A 20,413-nucleotide genomic window follows, 5' to 3' on the forward strand; every position below is an offset into this window, starting at 1 on the left:
TGTTTGTTCTACGGAAAAGTGTCCCATTAATAGGCGTCACAAACTGATATTTAATTTAAACTTACATAATATCCTAACAAAGATTATAAAGTTGTTGACGCCTTTAAAATGATCATGAAATGCAAGAAATTAATATTTCCACTACTCAGTTTCTAGAAATTGTTATTTTTTTACCTTCGTTATCGGAGCTTCTATCATCATCGAGTGAATCCTAGCGATGGATTGTCTCCTTGTTAAATTTCCTGTTAGAAAAATAATTTATCATAATTCTGAGTGTAAAAGTACAAACTACTCACTTTTAAAGCATCGTTTACTGTAGGTAGGAAAAAAAATGGTGATCATTTTCACTAGCTGATCATACACAGAGAGGCTAGTTTTCTAAGCTGGAGTAGTCTACATGGTGGAGCAAAGCTCTGTCTACACTATCAAACTTTGTGATGTGATGTGCCCATATATGGACATGATGTCATATCACTACCATATGTGGACATATCACTACCATATTTAGGCACATCGCACTTTTTTCGTCAAACTAGTTTGATAGTGTAGACAGAGCTTTAAACATGTTTTTCTCTTTCCAGAAACTTATAAATATTCAATTCTTTTATTTTTTCATATAGGCAATCAATACTGTTTGCAAAGTGTTTGGTAACAAACACTAAGTGACGTTCACATTGCCGCAAGGATTTAGGTTCCAACTAGCTTTGATATTTTTGTCGATTGTCTATCACCATAAATGGTAAACAAATATATTTTTTCAGAATCAATATTGTTTGAGTTGAATTTTTAATTGCCACGAAAAATACTTAAGTAGGTTTCAACATGCGACAATTTTCTTTTTATTGTAATAAATAATAAAATTTTATTATTAATAATAAAGTTTCTTTATTTTAAAACGGAGGCTAGTTCACAACAAAATGTGTACTTCCACAAGGCCGTATGAAAGAAACAATTACCGTCTATTGTCTATCATAATCAACAACAAACAGAATCGATAATGTTTGACAAGTTCTACGCAAACATTGGATGTCATTGAAGTCTTTAATTGCCACTGGTTCCAGTTGGCCTAGGTATTATCTATGACCTAAACAAAGACATTGCATTCGCACTGATGAAGTTTACAGTGTTTTAAAATATAACATTGTTATTTTTTTTTCAGGGTGACAATAAATCTTTAATTGAAGAAATCTATCAGGCCAAACTTTGTAATTTCATATAAGTAAATATATGTGGTTTAGTACCACCTGGCTAGGCTGTGGAATGAGATAAACGTAATGCATGTGGTACTGTAGGTCGGTGATTAACAAGAACCATCTATACACTTAAAGCCTTCTAATCCATACTATGATTCAGTTCTAAGAATTTTGTCTTGGTCAAAATCAGAAACAGAGTACATGTGTTCAGGCTAATAAATGACTGGGATTCACTACCTAACTATGTTGTGACACAGGGAGGAACTTCCTAGTGTCACAATAACGTATCAATGAGTTTAAAGCTCTGTCTACCTTATCAAACTAGTTTGACAAAAAAAGTGTGATGTGCCCAAATATGGTAGTGATATGACATCATCATGTCCATATATGGGCACATCACATAATTTTGTCATATAAAGTTTGACAGTGTAGATAGAGCTTAATAATATGAAGAGCTTAAGAGCCTTTTTTTGTATGATTTCTATATAAGAACGGCGTATTATTATTACTGTAATTGAAGATGTATATTAATTTCTAAACAAATTACCTAATTTAGAGTATTGAGAAATTTTACACTTATTTTGGATGTAGTTTTTCTTTGTATCAAATATCAATTTCCCCATTTACTCTTATTTGAGAACAATACAATGATTTAATTAAAATACCTGGTTCACTGGCTAGTGAACACCCATCGTACCCAGTCTTCTGGAACGTTCTGAGATCAGAAATTCCGCCGCCTCTTAAGATATCATATGTAGCTGAAATAATTAAAAGCAAAATTCACACAAATATTATCTAATATTTATATTCTTAAACAAAACGTTTCAAACAAATTTATGACTATTTCCACGACTATTTCCTCTGTCTGAAAAATGACCAATGAATGTAATTAAAATTCATTTTAGCATAAACATGTCTTTTTTAAAATCTTCCATTGTTGATTTTTGATAGATGAGAACGTATCAAGAACAATTGTACACAAAAATGGACAATAAAAATCATATGTACTTCTTGAATGGAAAAAAAAAAAAAAATACTAGAAAAAAACAACAGCAAAAATGTAAATTCAATAAGAAATATACATAGTGAATTTGTAAATATAGTATTTGGTTAAATGTACAGATAATGTACAGATAATTTTATGCAGGAATAACATAACAGAGTCGACAATGTTAACATTGGCATATTACAATACCACTAATGAGCTGGTTGTCAACAAAACACATTAAGCACATGTTATACTTGTACAAATCACTCCCTGTAATGCTATATCTGCTTCTAAGCTTGAATAACAAACATTAATGTATTATTCTACGGGGAGCCATAAGTGGCAAAAGTGTAGAAAAATTTATGATAATACAAAACTCTGAATAAAGTGAGCAAAGTCATTACGATTCAATATTTTATTTCAAATAATAAAAGAAATATCACTTGCGTCACTTTTATATCAAATTTAGGCATTTGTAGGAAGATATAAATTGTAAAATATGGCAATATATTACTTGTCATACGTTGAAATGTTTTATTTTAAATCTGTAAGATTGTATCTTTGCTAAATACTAAGCTCAAATTCTTTACCACAGTCATGTACCAAAACACATAATTAAATGGTGGCCGAACGCACCAAATGATAAATAAATAGATGTGCTGCAGCTTTTAATAAACGGTGCCATTAAATGGCGTTTTCCAACTAAACATTCTGTTTAATTTAAATTGTCATTTAAAAAATCAGTTTCTACAGCCAATTTATTCACAATCCAATACGTTTCAGAAATCCCTTTTCGCTGTACGCATTTGCTCTAACTAGCTTGATGTAATTGTTGCATTAACGGAAGATTTCAGAAAAGAAGCACATTAGTTTTTTTTCAATTTCACTTATATTTTACCGGTTACAATTGAGCTGCTTACGTCACCAAATGCAATTGATTGCATGTTTCCAAAGTAAAATCTCTTTTAAACAAGCAATCTTTATTAAAATAAGCTTTTTAAAAAATGTAGACCTACTTGACAAATACATTGTAGTGTTTTTGAAAAGCATGTATAATATATGAGAATTAAAACTACACGTGTTTGACGTCATATAATAAGAAATGACCTTGCAAATAACTATGAAGAATTTTTCTTGTAATGGTCAAATTGATAGAGCTCTTTGCACGTTGGTTTGTAATGACATTTGGCATTTCTGATTGGGAAATTTTGTGGTCAACATAAGGATTCATTGAGTAATTATTGTATTTGAATTGTTTTTCTCAACAGAAGAACATTTGAATAGAAATTTCTTTCTTTTCCAATCTTCACACTCAAACTTCACACGCACAACGGTAAAGTTCCAGTTCCCATCCTAATCAGGATAAACTATAATATCAAATTTATTATCTATAATGTGTTATGCTGAAATCCATCCATTATAAATCTACACGCTCAAACTTTATGTGACAAAAAATGTGATGTGCCCATATATGGACAAATTTAACTCCTGTGATTTGATGTTACTTTCGTTCTATAGATCCGTTATATGTAGTGTTTGGACGTATTGCCTCTCCTGTTGGGCTGGTAATGTTACCGGAGGGAATAAAGGACGCCTTGAAACTTTCATCCGTCGGGCTGGTAAAATGATTGGTCTGGAACTGCCTTCCTTTACCGATGTGCACCTAGAACACCTCCAGAAAGATTTCGAACGCATTGAGTCGGATGCCTCTCATCCTCTCCACAAAGTGATCATAGACCAACTTAATCCAAGTGGTAGATTGAGGCTCCTCAGTGTGAAAACAAATCGATTTGCTAAATCCTTTATTCCCTCCGGTATCATCCAGTACAACAGGAAGTCAAGAAGATAATTTTATATTGTAATTTTTTAGATGTTTTTATATGAATGGTTTTATGCTATTTTTGTTTTTATAGTGTTTTCTTTGTTATTATGACGAGCAATGAATTTCCTTTTTGAGGATCAATAAAAGTTATCTTATCTTATCTTATAATGATGTTATATCACTACCATATTTAGGTATATCCCTACCATATTTGGGTACATAACACTTTTTAGTCAAACTATTCTGATAGTGTAGACAGAGCTTAATGCAAACATGTGTCTTTAGGCCAAGTCCAGTACAAATCTCGTAATAATTACAAGCATGATAAATAAAAATAATAATGATAAAAAAATATACTTTACCACATAAGCCATCTTTATATTCTTGATTTTTGCTGACATATACAAGTTGTCGAACTTTTCTGTAAAAGAAAAAAAATCTGAATTAGTATTCTTATTGGTTGTAAAATATTATTTTCAGTCATATAATAGCATGTACTGTATGAATAAAACAGAATATATAACACCAAAATGAATTCCTGTCATTTGCTTGGACGCTTGTGAATCACATGGCGTGCAATAGTACATACTATTTAATATTGGTTGAGAAGTATTTTATTATTATACACCAGTAACCAGTCAATAAAAATAAGGAGAAAAATATACAATTTAAATACTGTGCATTTATCTGAATTAATAGTAATAGAATCTTGTGAAAGAAAAAATAGTAACTTTAAATGAGGTTGATTGATATTGATGTTGCCAAGGAAATAAATTACTTTATATTTAATTTAACCTAGTTACAATATTTATATTTTAACAAAGTATAAACAATCTGTGACAGTCCAAAAACTAATTAAGATGATGCGCTGAGAAGTGAAGCTATTACGGTATAAAGTGTCCTAGTATAATCAAAATTGCATCTCAAAATAAAACCAATATTACAATCTGTGAGATCTCAATTTATAGAGTTTAATACTGTAATGAAGATGACTCCAAAGAAGCAGGTTGATATTGTTTTTATTTGTTAAATAATAATATAAATTATTTGGAAGCTACACTTTTGTAATAGTCAATCAATCAATCATTATTTCCACCAAAATAACAAAAAGCTTGAAAGATGGGTTTGTAATCATCAAAGAAATATTTTATTTAAAAAAAAAGATCATGTCCCGTTTGCTAGTAAGATTCACTCTACAATGTTGATAGAAAATAAGATTGTGGGCTTCTCTTAATTTTTTAAAAACTTTTAAGCTCTGTCTACACTATCAAACTAGTTTGACAAACAAAGTGTAATGTGCCCAAATATGGTAGTGATATGCTTAAATATGGTAGTGATATGACATCATCATGTCCATATAGGGGCACATCACACTTTTTTGTCACATAAAGTTTGTGTAGACAGAGCTTTAGGGTTTATGATTAAATATCAGTTATCAATCAATAATGACCAGTGATATTAAAGATTGTACGATACAATGAATAAAAATTTACACTACTAAGTAAAATAGTAAATATTAGCTAGGCCTGTGTTTGAATTTAATAACTTGCAGAGTTAAACATATTTACCAGAAGTTCACTATGATTGAAAAGGGAATAGAGTTGATATGTCTGGATGTCACCCACATGATTATGACATATGAGGGATATTGTTAATGTTATTTAGCGAATATATCTGTCTGCTCAGATTTAATCAGCCTATAAATTTGGTATTAAAGAGATTACCTGCTCTAAAAAAATGTATTATCACTTTAATGATGTAATGTCCCCAAAAATCATGAAAAAGAATTAAATCATACTTTGAGTGTGTTATTTTGTAGTTTTAATAACGTTAATCACTTCCATAGAAAAAAATATTGAAAACAAATTATGTTTTTACTTGTAAAAGACAAAATAAATGCTTCAACCAAAAACCTATTTTTTTATATTAACAAAATCTTCAAAGATGGTGATATGGATAATAATCGGTAATAAAAATTACACATGATTCTGAATATGACACTGACAGTACGACGATGAAAATTAATACCATGACCACTTCCTAGTTGGCCAATTGTAATTGAGATTCATCAAGCTACATTGTGTCTGTTTTGTGTATTTAGTCTTAAGCTGATAATGAATATGTAATAATTAAAGCACTTATTGTGATTATACTTAGCCAGAACTCACAGTAGTAGTCTAATTTAGCGCGTGACTCTGGGTTAGTATTAAATATTATTAATTATACTGTATATTAACATCTAAATAAATTCCTGACTGACATTTGATTGAACGATTTTGGGTCACATGGCGTGCAATAGTACAAACTATTGTTAGTACTCATAAACATTCATTATTTGTATATTATTTTATTTTTACATGATAATAATATAAACAAACTCCTAAAAAAATGAGGCATAGCCATTATTTATAATATATACTTTCGTACATTATTTGTCTTCGGAAGATAAACAAATAAATTTCTAAATAAGTTAGAACAATAATTTAATTTAATTTTACTGTAGAAAGCCAGTGAATAGATTCATTGTCATTTCTATCTCAGCTCACCAAATAAACTGAAAAATTCATGATATTGAAATTTATTATTTAAGACTAGAAACGCAGATTTAAAGTGAAATACTGCAAATAGATCATTGTTTGGACATCAACATTTTTAGTGACGCCACAAACCCCGTCGCGTAGTGGATAAAACATGTGTTTTGCAAAAACCACGGCTAGTAGAGCGTGTCACAAATCACACAATTTTAGCTTAAAGAAATTTTCACTAATATTTTTGATTAGCTGGAAAATTCAGCTTTGAAAAGGTGTAGTAAAATCACAACCTTGCTAATTAAACTAAAAGTTAAAGGTTAAAGGTTAAAGGTTAAACCTTAGTCTGTGTGTGTCTGCAATCAAACATTTTGCAATCAATCAAAAACTGATTTTTTTTCAAAATGGTTTACAACTATTCTTTCATATTCATAGAAAGTAAAATTATTTTTATGAAATTATTGCAGTATTGATTTTTTATTGATTTTAATGAAGTGACTGGAATCTGAAATATATTTCAAATTTGTAATATTTTCAAAAGATATCAAAATCACATTATACTCATTTTACCTAAATCCTTACAATATCTTCTGCTGTAAATGCAATAAAATATATTCATTTAATTATTTACAAATTCAACTCAATTGGGAAAAAGAGTTCTACGAAGAACTGATCGTCATAGAGACAGACAGCATTGACATTTATTTATTTATCCCTATTATTCCACTGATAGCAATATTTCTGAAAACAGAATTGCAACATAAAGTTTGCAGTACATTATGAATAAAAATGAAATAAAAATAAAGCTGAATATCTCTCTTTTGAAAAGCTCTGTCAAAACTAGTTTGATGGTACCGTACGTGATATAACATCATCATGTCCATATATGGGCATATCATCATTTTTTTGTCGCATAAAGTTTGATAGTATCTAGACAGGGCTTAAGTTTCAACCATCTTCTGGAATAATGATGGTTGTTGGTTGGGTAACAACCAAAACATCTAGAAATTCTCAAATTTATTTTATGTAGCATAAAACCTTAATTTACTTGTGTTTATTTGTCAATAAACAATTTATATCAGTAACACTACAAACTGTAAATTTAATAAATTAAAAAATCTTTTTAACCAAAAAAAAAAAGCGCTGAGAGAAAAAACAGAAAGAAATTACAAAGAAAAAAGATGGGGTTTTAAGAGTGTTTTATTAAGAGTGTTTTATTAAGAGTGTTTTAGTATATTTAAGAGTGTTTTATTATATTTAAGAGTGTTTTAGTATATTTAAGAATGTTGTAGTATATTTAAGAATGTTTTAGTATATTTAAGAATGTTTTAAGTATATTTAAGAATGTTTTAGTATATTTAAGAATGTTTTAGTATATTTAAGAGTGTTTTAAGTATATTTAAGAATGTTTTAGTATATTTAAGAATGTTTTAGTATATTTAAGAGTGTTTTAAGTATATTTAAGAATGTTTTAGTATATTTAAGAATGTTTTAGTATATTTAAGAATGTTTTAGTATATTTAAGAGTGTTTTAAGTATATTTAAGAATGTTTCAGTATATTTAAGAGTGTTTTAAGTATATTTAAGAATGTTTTAGTATATTTAAGAATGTTTTAGTATATTTAAGAGTGTTTTAAGTATATTTAAGAATGTTTTAGTATATTTAAGAATGTTTTAGTATATTTAAGAATGTTTTAGTATATTTAAGAGTGTTTTAAGTATATTTAAGAGTGTTTTAAGTATATTTTAAGTATATTTTAGTAACCCTTTCTAATCGTTTGACAAGATTAAACTGTAGCAGAAACATGATGTAACAAATACAAGCTATACCAGACACAACAGGTAGCTTATTGATATTATGCGACATTAATATTTATCATACATATATATACATATATCACTATGTATATAAAGTTCATCATTTCAATTCAATTCAATTCAACTCAACTTTTATTTCAGACAATTGTCAATACGGTATAATAATACATTAAAAAGAAAAAAAAAAGATGAAGGAGAGAGGACCAAAACTTTTATCTATTGGTGTATAATGCCTCTCTCCATTTGTAGTATAATAAAAATGAAGCCATTATTTAACCTGAACTAGTTAATTCATCATCATCATTATTATTATTTATTATTATAACCAGCAATGAAAAAGCAATGGTTGAAAATCCAGATTAAAAAAAAAATTCATTTATAGATGAAATTTCACTGTTCAATTAACAACCATCGTACTTGAACTTTAACCTTTACAGTATTCTATGACACAATAGATAAACCTGTCACAAAACATTTTTTAAACACATTGAACGTTTGCGCCGATGGCATTATTCGTGCATTATACTCTCGACTAAAACCAAACACGGTAATTAATTAGCGAAACAAATGCATGGATCACCAATACTGTCACGCAAGAAGCTGTATAAAACGATGACAAGACGCAAATTGAGGATTTGGAGATGGTACACTTGATTTCTGTGTGAATGATTCCAAGGGAGAGAGGGAGGGAGTCGGTAACATATTATTTCATTGTAAAGCTTGGATTTCTTTTAAACAATTTTATTTTAAATTCAATACAACTGTTTCACAATATTCTGGAATACATTTTTAATGACAATATACTAAATATTTGATGATGTTTTAAAGAGGAGATGTTACGATATTTTAAAAAAAATAAAAATTATACAGTTACTATACACAAATAACTACACCATCCGTCATCCAATTATTATGAATGTGCGTCATATCTATGATGTAGTTATGATTGTTATCACATTATATATTTATCTATTTGTGGCCTATGGTATCAATGCTTTCTTTACATTAATATGTATTGTTTTGTGTCATCTCCATAATGTTAAAGAGATAGCATTAACAATTAATTTATATATCCCTATCATACCCTTGTATTTCTGAATACATTTTAGAAAAATTATTATTTTTCGTTAAACCAAATAGTAACTTTAAAAATATTCCATAGGCATTTCTACCAAAGCAAAAAAAATGTTTGGATTTTCTGAAAATTGTATTTGTGACTTGGATCATAAAGAATTCTTGTTGTAGAAGAATTGAAAAAAACTTTAAAACATTCAAAGGTCATTGAATTGACCTATGTTTGAGAAGAAAAAGGATTATTATTATAATCGATTATTTCTCTTGTCCGTAGAAAATTTGACCTAAATCTTCAACTATGTATCTTCAAATCAACGAGTTACATAAGTTTTGGTTTTAAATGGATATTTAAATAGATTATACGGATTATAATGTAAAGTAATTATTTTTCTTTGTAGATAAATGAAACAAACGGTGCTATGCTAAAAGGTTGTAATTATTTGTGCTGTTAAGCAACAATGATGAAGCGTGGAATTTGTAGATAATGTAATGGCTTGACATTGTAATGACAAATAATGCTGTGGATATTGCATATCAAATAACCACACTTGGTAATTGTTTTTCTGGATTTTTTCTTGGTTATCTTTCAGAAATTTCATTTTTAATAGCCCAGTGAATAATATAACTTTAATATACCTAAATATTATTTTGCTACCTTGAATTAAAAAATAAAATACAGATATTGTTTAAGCCAGGCGGTAAAAACTGGTACCAAGATGTGCTAGGCTGGAGTAGGTTTTACGAGGCATTTCACATGACTAGTACTGCATATAGGCCTAATAAATCAAAAGTCTATAAATGGGCCCCCACAGAAAACAGTCAAGTTATGAGCCTGTGTAGCCATCCGTATGGATTCAAGTTACCAATTTTTTATTACTGATTTAAGTTAAGTTTTTACAGAGGGTATGCTTGTAAACAAAAAAAAAGGGGGAGGAGGAAGACTTGAACTGAAATTGAAGGGAATGCTATTGTAATATTAATTAACTACTATATAGTATAATGCACATTCAAAACATTGTAATAAGGTTCTGAGCTAAGTACAGTATGTATGGCTAGGCCTACAATAAACATTGATTTAAACTTATATAAACAGCCGCCAATGCAAATAAGCTTTAAGTGTAGGCCTAATTTACAATTGAGTCTAATAATAAATAAGGCTAAATGTAATAAAAAAAAAGGCCAGGGTAATCTGAACGTACCCTAAGGGCTAATAATGTAAATACAGCAATTGGGCAAACAAATATTATTGCATAAAACTACAATAAACATTGTATTGTATTGAAAAATCCAAGCCTAAGATTAGAATGGTGAGTGGTGGATGAATAAAGTACCTTGTGGTGAAAACCTTGTTTTACTAACTGCAGACAAATTAAAGTTTTGTTAAGCTCTATCTACACTATCAAACTAGTTTGACAAAAATGTATGATGGGTTCAAATATGGTAGTGATATGTCAAAATATGATAGTGATATGAAATCATGTCCATTATATAGAACCATCACATTTTTTTTTCACATAAAGTTTGATAGTGTAGACAGAACTTTAGTTATCTGTGATTTCTGAATAATACTTTTTAACCAATTCCCACAAACATTATGATTCAGATTATATTAGTTCTACTACTCACCCTCCATATCCCACCTCTGGGGTGATGTGTACTTGTTGGGCAATGTTTTCTCCACTCTTTTTCTTTGAATACATTGTTCCTTCCCATGACTATATGGAAAATAAATTATGATTATGTTTTGAAACTAAAGGATTATGCAGGCTTTCAACTTCAAGTTAATAGGTTATATGGTAACTGATAATGAAGAAACAATTTATCTGACGGTGATAAATGTGTTGATGAGGCTGCGTTTATCATCCATAGTATTTTTCAACTAGATACTTGTTTACAGCTGATCCTTACCTTTCCTTTTTTGAGCTGCGAGTATATTGTATCAAGTTGTTCTGTCTTATTCTTGTCACTTTGTGGTATGTCAGATATTTCTTTGCCTAATAATTCTTCGCTTGAAAATCCTATATAATGTTCGTAGGCGCTGTTCACGTACTGGACCGTGTGATGATCGTCTGTTATGTGTACCCTATCGGACGTATTCTCTAACGCGGTGAACAGAGCTGCCGCGGCCCTGCGCAACAAAAAATTTAAGAAAATATTATTATGAACCTATTACAAAATAATAGAAATATTATAAATTCTATGATTTAAACAGCGACAAATAAAAAGGAATTCATCCAGTAGATGGCAGTAAATTAAATCACGCTTGAACGCACATGCTCATCAAAGCAAAATAATAGACACACTAAACTGTTGACATTTTATGCGCTTCGTTAAGCAACATAAATGAATGCAAATATTCATGCAACCCTACCTCAAGCGGAAATGGTTCTTCACATCTCCATGCTCAAGTTGTAAAAGTTCATTCAAGCATGTTCCTGTGTTTGTGTTCTCGACAAAACGACGATTGAATCCGGCAGATAGCAGTGGTCCAACTGATATTTCATCTCTATCTGTGTTGCTAAAAAAAAAATAGAAAAAATTAGTATCCAATGGGTAGCTCTTTTCTATCTGTAAGAATAGATATTTCCAAAGTAAAGCTCTGTCTACACTATCAAACTTCATGTGATAAAAAAAGTGATGTACCATATATGGACCATATTTGGGTATATCACTACCATATTTGGGTATATTACCACCATATTTGGGTATATCACTACCATATTTGGGTACATCACATTTGTATTCATCTTCCCTTTATTGTCCCGAAAGTTTACTAATTATTAGCATCATTTAAACGGTACAGGCCATGAAGGTATAAAGAACATAAGAAGAGGATAATTTTTTTATTTTATTTCATCATCACCTCACAGTGACCATACGTAATATATCTGCCAGGGCTGATAGACATATAATATACGTTGACTATTATCGATCATTTTTTATTTATAAAAACTGAAAAAACTTGTTCATAAAGCATACTGAATATACAATGTGTGGAAGACATCATTATCTCTCTATGTTAATTAGTTGAAAGGTGTCAACTACTTTAGTGTATTTAATATTCAAAAATCAAAAGAATAGTTCTATTGTAATAGATAGTGTGCTTTGTCTTAGTAGTCTAATTAAGCATGTATTGATTAGCCTAATGGTTTTCCTGTATCCTCTTGGAGGATACAGTGACATTGTGGGCGTTGAGTGGTTCAAATGCTTGCTTACCAATCCTCCTATCCCAATTTCCAATTTTTGAAGCGAGTTTTAATTGTTTGTCTTATATTTTAAATGTTTTATAACAATTATAATTTAAGGTGTCTAGGTAAACCTGATGAAGAGAGTATTACTACAGACTAACATCACAAAGTATAACTCTTTCTTGAATGATTAGTAGAGAACAAGAATTTGTCAATGTAATCATTGACAAAACATATTCTTTTAAACAATGAAGAAATAATACAATACATTAGAAATGGAGAAACAAGTGAATAATTCCTGACAGACTGATGTATGAAATCGGTATAGTAATATTTTACGTTCCATTTGAAACAAAAGATAATTTTAATTTTAGCGACTTTAGAACAATCACTAGCATTGTTAAAGAGTCAGAATTATTTACCAATTTTATATTTATTCTGACAAATTTCAGAAAATGATTTTTTCTATGTGTATTTTATATCTATAAGGATAGAAATATCAAAAATAAAGAATTAATGAAATAACACAACACTAACAAAATATTAAATTAAAAGAACATTTGAAAATAAAAACTGTTCACAGACAGTTTACTTTGTTTTTATAGTATAAAAATAAAACAAAAAAAATAATATGAAGATAAAATTATATATGGCCATCAAACCAGTGTGCTTAATTGCAACATGTATTTTACTGTGATAAAATTATTGATTTCATACCAACCTTTTTTTCACAACAGCCAAAATTACTGAATGTTCACTGTCCTTTGTAGCACGTACAGACCTGGTAAAGAACAACATTAAAAAGGAAAAAAAAGGATAAAATTTCAGTTTACTTCAGAGGAAAAAGCTTATGGCCGCAACGCAAGTATGTAAGCGCAATGCAAGCTAGTCGACCAATCACAACAGTTCTCATAATCCATCACTTATAATTTATCAAATTAACGGCATTGCACTTGCGTCGCATACTAGTGAACGTATTGTCTCCAAAAACATGAAAAATAATAATTAATAAAATGAAATGCTGAATAGGCCATTTCAAAGTTTTTAATCAAGTTATTCACCTTAGAAAAAATAAATTAGTATTTCACAATATTTTGATCAGTAATACATATTCATTAATATTGCATACATTGTGAATTTTGCATATGTAGACAGTTGTATCAACAGTAAAGGGACTTCACAATATGTTAAAAAAATTATTGGTACTGATATAAAATTAATAATAAAGAAAACAGCATGAAAAATGCATACATCTGAACACATGCTTTTTATATTTTACGACAAAGATTAGACTTTGTTTAGCATCTTAAATTTTCGTCCTAAATGTTTAGAATAAGTTTGTGTTGATATGCTAAAAATGCAGGCAACGCAGAAGTACAACAGTGGTATGTAACCGCGTAGTGAGTGCAACCTCAAATTGGCATGAGAGCTATATTCAATGGTCTCTCTCCATGGTGTATCACTTTTTCAGATATCTACTGTCATAATTCAGTGTTGTTGTAGTTGCCTCTCTAGTCTCCCCTTCTCTCTCTCTTACTTATTATAAATAGCTCTATTATAATTGTTAATTGCCCCATGAGGGATGAATAAAGATATTACTAATACAGATACTGATACCTTACCTGCATAAGGCAAGTGCATCAAAGCTCTTATGTCTGTGATCCACTATAATAAGTTCATGTCGTTTTTCTAAGTAGCATTCGAGGGCATCAACTTGGTTCAGAGCCATATGGCACTTATAACCTCCCTTATCAGCAGCCCACCAGAGTGCATCGCTCTGGCTATCTTCCTTGCCAAAAACTAGCAGTATCTGGAATACAATATATTGCAATTTAACCAAAGTAAAGACAAAATATTAGAATTAACTCAGATAAACACAATCTGCAAAAATTGCTTGAAAGTTTGTGATCAAAGATACAATACAACTCACAGTAACAGTGACATTGAATATTAATGCTTACTGGCTAAACCAAAGGGCCCCAGAGCTTATGGGTAAGAGCAGCCCCAACTACCCAGCGTTGGAGGACCCATTAGGAGTGCTAAACCGTGCCATGTCATACCGTTACACAACTGACAACCTATTAATCATTCACGTCCAGAAGGGAAGCAGGGTATGAAATTTAAAAAATAGGAATGTTCTATCTGAGCGATCCATGGAGTTATGATTTTTTATTGCAAGCAATGTCATATTATAATTAGCGCCGTAACAGCAAAGTGTTCAGACTCGTTTAACTATTGATTTTGTTAGAAACTGAAGCATCACCAATTTGACCGCACATCTGGTATGCAGGAGTAAATTTGATTGGTTGAAAGTCAAAATCGTTGATGCATGACTTTCGTTTCGTAAGCGTTGTTTACTAATCATGTACCTTGAGCTGTCGTATGAACGAAAAATCAGTGTCGTAAGAGGTGGCTTCCACTAATCTTTTTCTGGTTCAGACCTATGAAGTTGTACGCCGCGTACGATATGAAAGCATAAATCCGTAGGTCTGAATAGGCCTTGAGCCACAGCAAATTACTTATAAATTACTATGAGTATCCTTGGTTTACTAAGATTACCACACTCCTTATCCATTAGTATTGAAAAACAATTAGTCTTAAAAGGGCCAAATGAAGATAAAATAATGCATTGGACTATGCTGGTTTGTGATTATAAACAGTGGATAATGAATAGGTTGCAATATAAGTGCTCATCATATCCATTTTCCATGAGAAATAAATTTATAGACAATAAGCAATTAAATTAATGGTGAAAGTACATAAAATGATGTTAAAATCAGACCTACATCTTCTTCTTAAACTATAGTATATAGTAGATCAATAGTACCCAAAACAGTGTCTGCTTAATGATGCTAGGGGTTTCCCCTTAATGGGGTGTTGGCTGTAGCATTAAAAACATATATTGCCCTTCATAATTTTCACTGAAAAGTGTCCCCTTACAATAGGGGTATCCCAATAATCTGTTTTCAAATTGGAAATATCTGTTTGTTGACTACTTGTGTAGGAAAATGTCCAATTCAATATGGTCTAAATTATCATTTCAATACAGTTGAAATACTTTGGGAACAAAAGGTTTAGAGATATCACATCATACCGCTTTTTGGGGTCTAAACAAAAATTTTCTCAAACAGAGTTAACTCTAGTGCATGTGAGAACACAGATTATAAAACAGAGTTAACTCTAGTGCATGTGTGAACACAGGTTATCAAACAGAGTTAACTCTAGTGCATGTGTGAACACAGATTATCAAACAGAGTTAACTCTAGTGCATGTGAGAACACAGATTATAAAACAGAGTTACCTCTAGTGCATGTGTGAACACAGGTTATCAAACAGAGTTAACTCTAGTGCATGTGTGAACACAGATTATCAAACAGAGTTAACTCTAGTGCATGTGTGAACACAGATTATCAAACAGAGTTAACTCTAGTGTGTGTGTGAACACAGATTATCGAACAGAGTTAACTCTAGTGTGTGTGTGAACACAGATCACTCTTTGAACATACTGACACCCTTAGTATATTTTCTTCTAATCACTAAAATCAGATTATCAATGATTATCAGGATAATATAAGTCAAGTGGTAATAATAAAGAGACAATTGATACAGAGGGCAGATGTCAAGTACCAAGTGAGGTTACGCATGCAGAACTGATTTAAATCTTCAAATATAACGTAAAACCATCACTTTTAGACATCTGCCATCAGTGGTGTATCAACTATGAGTGCTAAGGGGCCCCTGAGCAGGACCCGGAGGAAAAATAAGGCATTAAAATATGGCAAAAAAGGCTAAAACACCCGAGGCTTCCAGCATTGGAGGGTCACTTAGCGTCCTTGACGGGCCTCAAGCCAATGCGTTATGCCACTGCATGCCATCAAAATCCAAATAAAGATTAAAAACACTCAATCTATTGGGTGTTACAGTTGGAACGCCATTTGACTTAGTATAATGCATTGCAATGCGTTCTAAGGGGAACCATATTTAATAAACCTGTTTTGACTCTCAAAATTTGGACCAAAGACAAATTTTTTTCTATAGTTCTTCAATCGTGCGGGCCATTTTTTTATTGACCTAATTCCTATAGACATCATCATCAGCAGGATAGTGGATTACTCTAATTGGGGGTACTTATTAAGTGTATTTAGATGGGGATCATTCACTTAAAAGTGACACATCTTAACATCCTAATTAATCAGCCATTCTTCTGTTTCTAATTTGACCACTAACACTTTAATACATCATTGGTCATCGTACTGGACTTCTTTCGGTCAAACTGACCCACTGCGTTTTTTAACCCAAAAAATTAAAGTTCTGTTTCCTTTTAAATGCCATAACCTTTTTTAAACAATTTAAGAGTTTTTACAAACCAACTTTTTGTAAATTATAAATACTAGATGGCACGCTCGCTTCGCTCGCGTACCATCTAGGTCGTGCCCACAGATGGTTCTCGAATACACAGTATTTTCCAGCGAGAAAAAAATGGAGATTTCAAATGTACGTACTGCATGACTATAATACATTGTCGTTTACAGAAACGAATAAATATACACGATGATTTATGTAGTCAGCTAAAATTAGCACCCTGGGAATTACTTCCGAGAGAGAGAGAGAGAGAGAGAAACAAAATGATTCAAATTTTTTTATTTGGACTCATTTAAACAAACCCAATTTGTGTTTTGTATGTAACATTAAGGGTTGAGGGATGGTGGAAGAAGATAGGTACAAAGAGGAAACATTTTAAAATATATTCTTATCCACTCAGTAACAAAATATTGTTTTTAATGTTTTATAGGCCTTCAAATAATATACCACTAAATACAGTAAAACATTTACGATTTAATACTTTGTTAAAACTCTCACTGTCATAGTCGATTGAAATAGTAAAGTACATGTAACGATACACCACTACGTACGTTTATATATTTTTAAATTATTAATGTTGAGAAGCAACTGTCAGTAATAACGTTTATTTATTTGTATATTATATGTTTATAATCTAACAGTAGGGCCTACCCACACTCACAGTAATAAAGTTTATTTGTATATTTGTTTATATTATATCTAACAGTACCAACACTCACAGTAAGAAATTTGCGATTCAAATTGCGATCAAAAGTGGTTAATACCTTAACAGTATTGTACAGCATTGCAATACTATTTATGTTTATTCTCCAAGGGGGCCCATAAATCTAAATCTATAACTCTATGGTTAAACCAAATAATTTGGAATGTTCCATTCATCACAAATCAATACATTTGTAAAAACGTATATTACATGTATCAAAATAGCATTTTTTAAAGAAAATCGGCCTGTCTTCAACATTATGATGCTGTACTCGAACTGTTCAACCGGTTTTCAGCTATTAAAAACAATTATCGTAGGAGGAGATAGGAAAATGCGAAGTGTCCTCGTATTATTGTGTGCGGGTATTTTTCAAATTGACATCCATTAGACAGTGTATACCACGATCGGAAAACACCCCTATTTGGGGCAAATCGTTGAACCTAAATTCGTTTTAATCGTCAATAACTAATTATCGAACTCAATTTAATTAGTAAACAGGGTTACATCAGGTGGTTAAAATTAGTACCGAAAGTACGAACCAACTTTATATACCATCGAGTAAACATTCTAGAAATAACGCACGATTTACCGATTTTTGCCCTTACGTAAATTTATATATAGAAGAGTTTCATTTATAAAAAAATGTTTTTGGTAATATTTGACAATTATTATTTATTATAAATATAAGACAAAGACTTTACATTGTAGAAAATCTACTATGTGATAACGACTTAATTAAATTTTCATCTATCAACTATTAAAAAGGTAAAAATTTAATATCTCTTTGTTACCATGGCAACTTAACACTTTCTGCATTTAATTATAAGACGGATATTAAATGATAATTTCATTGAATGAATAATTAATAATGAAGAAATTCAATGAACATTTAATTTTTATGATAGTCATATGGTTATCTCATTTGTCAGGAGATTATGTTTTATAAACATTACAGTATGGTTAAGTATGTATCTGAAACCGATATCTATACTGCCCAAAGTATATATCTGTATGTATGTATGTATATATGAAGTACAAAACACGAAGCCGAGGAGAGACAAAAGCATTAAACAAAACGTTGTTATCGGTAAGGTGTGTCTCTCCAACTTACATAAGTACGGGTACATAATGCTGGTAAATGCTTAAAATAATATAATATTCAATAATTACATTACCTGCATTCGTGGCTGAGTAAGTTTCATTGGGCCAAATTCAACCTCATTCATATCGGCCTAAAAAAAAAAAATTACAAGATAACTTTAAATGATATTTTCTGACAGAAAACATCTTTTACTAAAGCTATTTTATCCATTAACATTACGTTGATAACCAAATAATATGATTGTAAATACAAGAACATTAGCATTTTAATTTTTCAGAATCAAATTAATATATGGTGAATACTTGTTATTAATATCTAATTACTGTCAGGTGAACTTTGAAATGGCAAATCAATTAAGCATAAAAAGCATAGTGGTCTTAAGTATTAGTGGTGCACAGTCACTACAACAAATACAGTATACATATAAGTTGTGTTTTTACGAAATTTGTAAGTACTGGAACATGCCACACAAATATCTATAGGCGCATAGCCGCGTGGAGCGTTGTAAAAACAAAAAACATTGGCGTTTGATTTGATTTGCAGTGCCAGAACCGAACCGTGTGGAACAGGTGTAAAAGACCCTTATAGTTAGTTACTTGCTTATTTTGAATCATAATCATGTTCAATTCTGATCAAAATGTCAGCCCCAAATGGGAATACATTAATCACAGTGAAATTAGTTGATGTAAAAATTAATTATGAAGAACATTTTGTAATTTTCCAATATTCAAAGCTCTTAATACATTGTTTTAAATTACATCGTCTAAAAATTGCTCTGCAATAGAACTGTTCTACTATTAATACTAATAATGAAATCGTTGATACTATTATTTTGAATCATTTATCTGGTTTCATTAAAATTGGTATGCTTCACTAAATAAATGGGTAAAATAATTCATAAAATAAAAACAAAAACAGTATTAAACTTAAATGTCAGCGTGATTTGAAACATCTTGCGTGAACGACTGTACTCCTTCCAGCCACTTCACGGTTTTCAGATTCTAATGCTATAACTGAAAACCATGGAGTGTCTGGGAAAAGGTATTGATCTTGGAACCTAACTTTATCAAATAGGTTTATTTTTATGAACTATGCCTATGTACACTGAAGCCACATCAAAATTGTTTTTACAATGGATTACCATACCATTGGGTTACCTAGTTTATTTCCTTGAGGACAGCAGCAGAAACAGGCCCATGGCCATTATACAAGGTCAATGCTATACTTAATAGGATTATCCAATATATTGCTAAGTGATAAACTGGATACACTATAATATTAGGCCTACTGGTATAAAATGGTCACATGGAAATCCCTCACACTACTACACTACAGCAGTCCCATTTACCTTTGTTGACACAGGAGGCCTAGGCCTACCACCACTTAGCTTGAATAAAGCATTAACGTCAATAACAAACAATTCAATTCAAACAAAATTCAACTTATAAACTCAAATACTATCTTGAGCATGAGAGTACAGAAATGATTACATCATACTGTATTTCTTCAGTCTATTTATTGCACACACTGGTAGGCCTTCAATGAAGCTTGACTGCAAGAATACTCAACTGATAAAAACCTCTACATGACCTGATGATGGGGGCTTAGATAAGCTACACAATTACAATTCAGAAT

General features: G+C 30.7%; 1 protein-coding gene across 2 annotated transcripts in view; it reads right to left on the bottom strand.

Annotated features, from left to right (window-relative positions):
* LOC140061934 (high affinity cAMP-specific and IBMX-insensitive 3',5'-cyclic phosphodiesterase 8B-like) overlaps window positions 1–20,413 on the bottom strand; it is a 43,753-nt gene that overhangs the window by 19,150 nt on the left and 4,190 nt on the right. Inside the window, exons 1-10 of one of the 2 annotated variants that reach the window (XM_072107936.1) lie at window positions 20,127–20,213; window positions 18,852–18,908; window positions 14,234–14,421; window positions 13,333–13,392; window positions 11,795–11,941; window positions 11,332–11,551; window positions 11,050–11,138; window positions 4,366–4,424; window positions 1,859–1,951; window positions 175–242 (exon numbers count right to left, since the gene is read on the bottom strand). In XM_072107936.1, coding sequence (XP_071964037.1) covers window positions 175–242; window positions 1,859–1,951; window positions 4,366–4,424; window positions 11,050–11,138; window positions 11,332–11,551; window positions 11,795–11,941; window positions 13,333–13,392; window positions 14,234–14,421; window positions 18,852–18,902 — 975 coding nt within the window. In that variant the 5' untranslated portion in view covers window positions 18,903–18,908; window positions 20,127–20,213. Of the gene's footprint in view, window positions 1–174; window positions 243–1,858; window positions 1,952–4,365; window positions 4,425–11,049; window positions 11,139–11,331; window positions 11,552–11,794; window positions 11,942–13,332; window positions 13,393–14,233; window positions 14,422–18,851; window positions 18,909–20,126; window positions 20,214–20,413 lie in introns of those variants that run through there. The other variant, XM_072107935.1, reaches the window with a different exon arrangement.

Source organism: Antedon mediterranea, chromosome 11 (assembly GCF_964355755.1).
Source record: "Antedon mediterranea chromosome 11, ecAntMedi1.1, whole genome shotgun sequence".
NCBI classification, from domain to species: Eukaryota; Metazoa; Echinodermata; class Crinoidea; order Comatulida; family Antedonidae; genus Antedon; species Antedon mediterranea.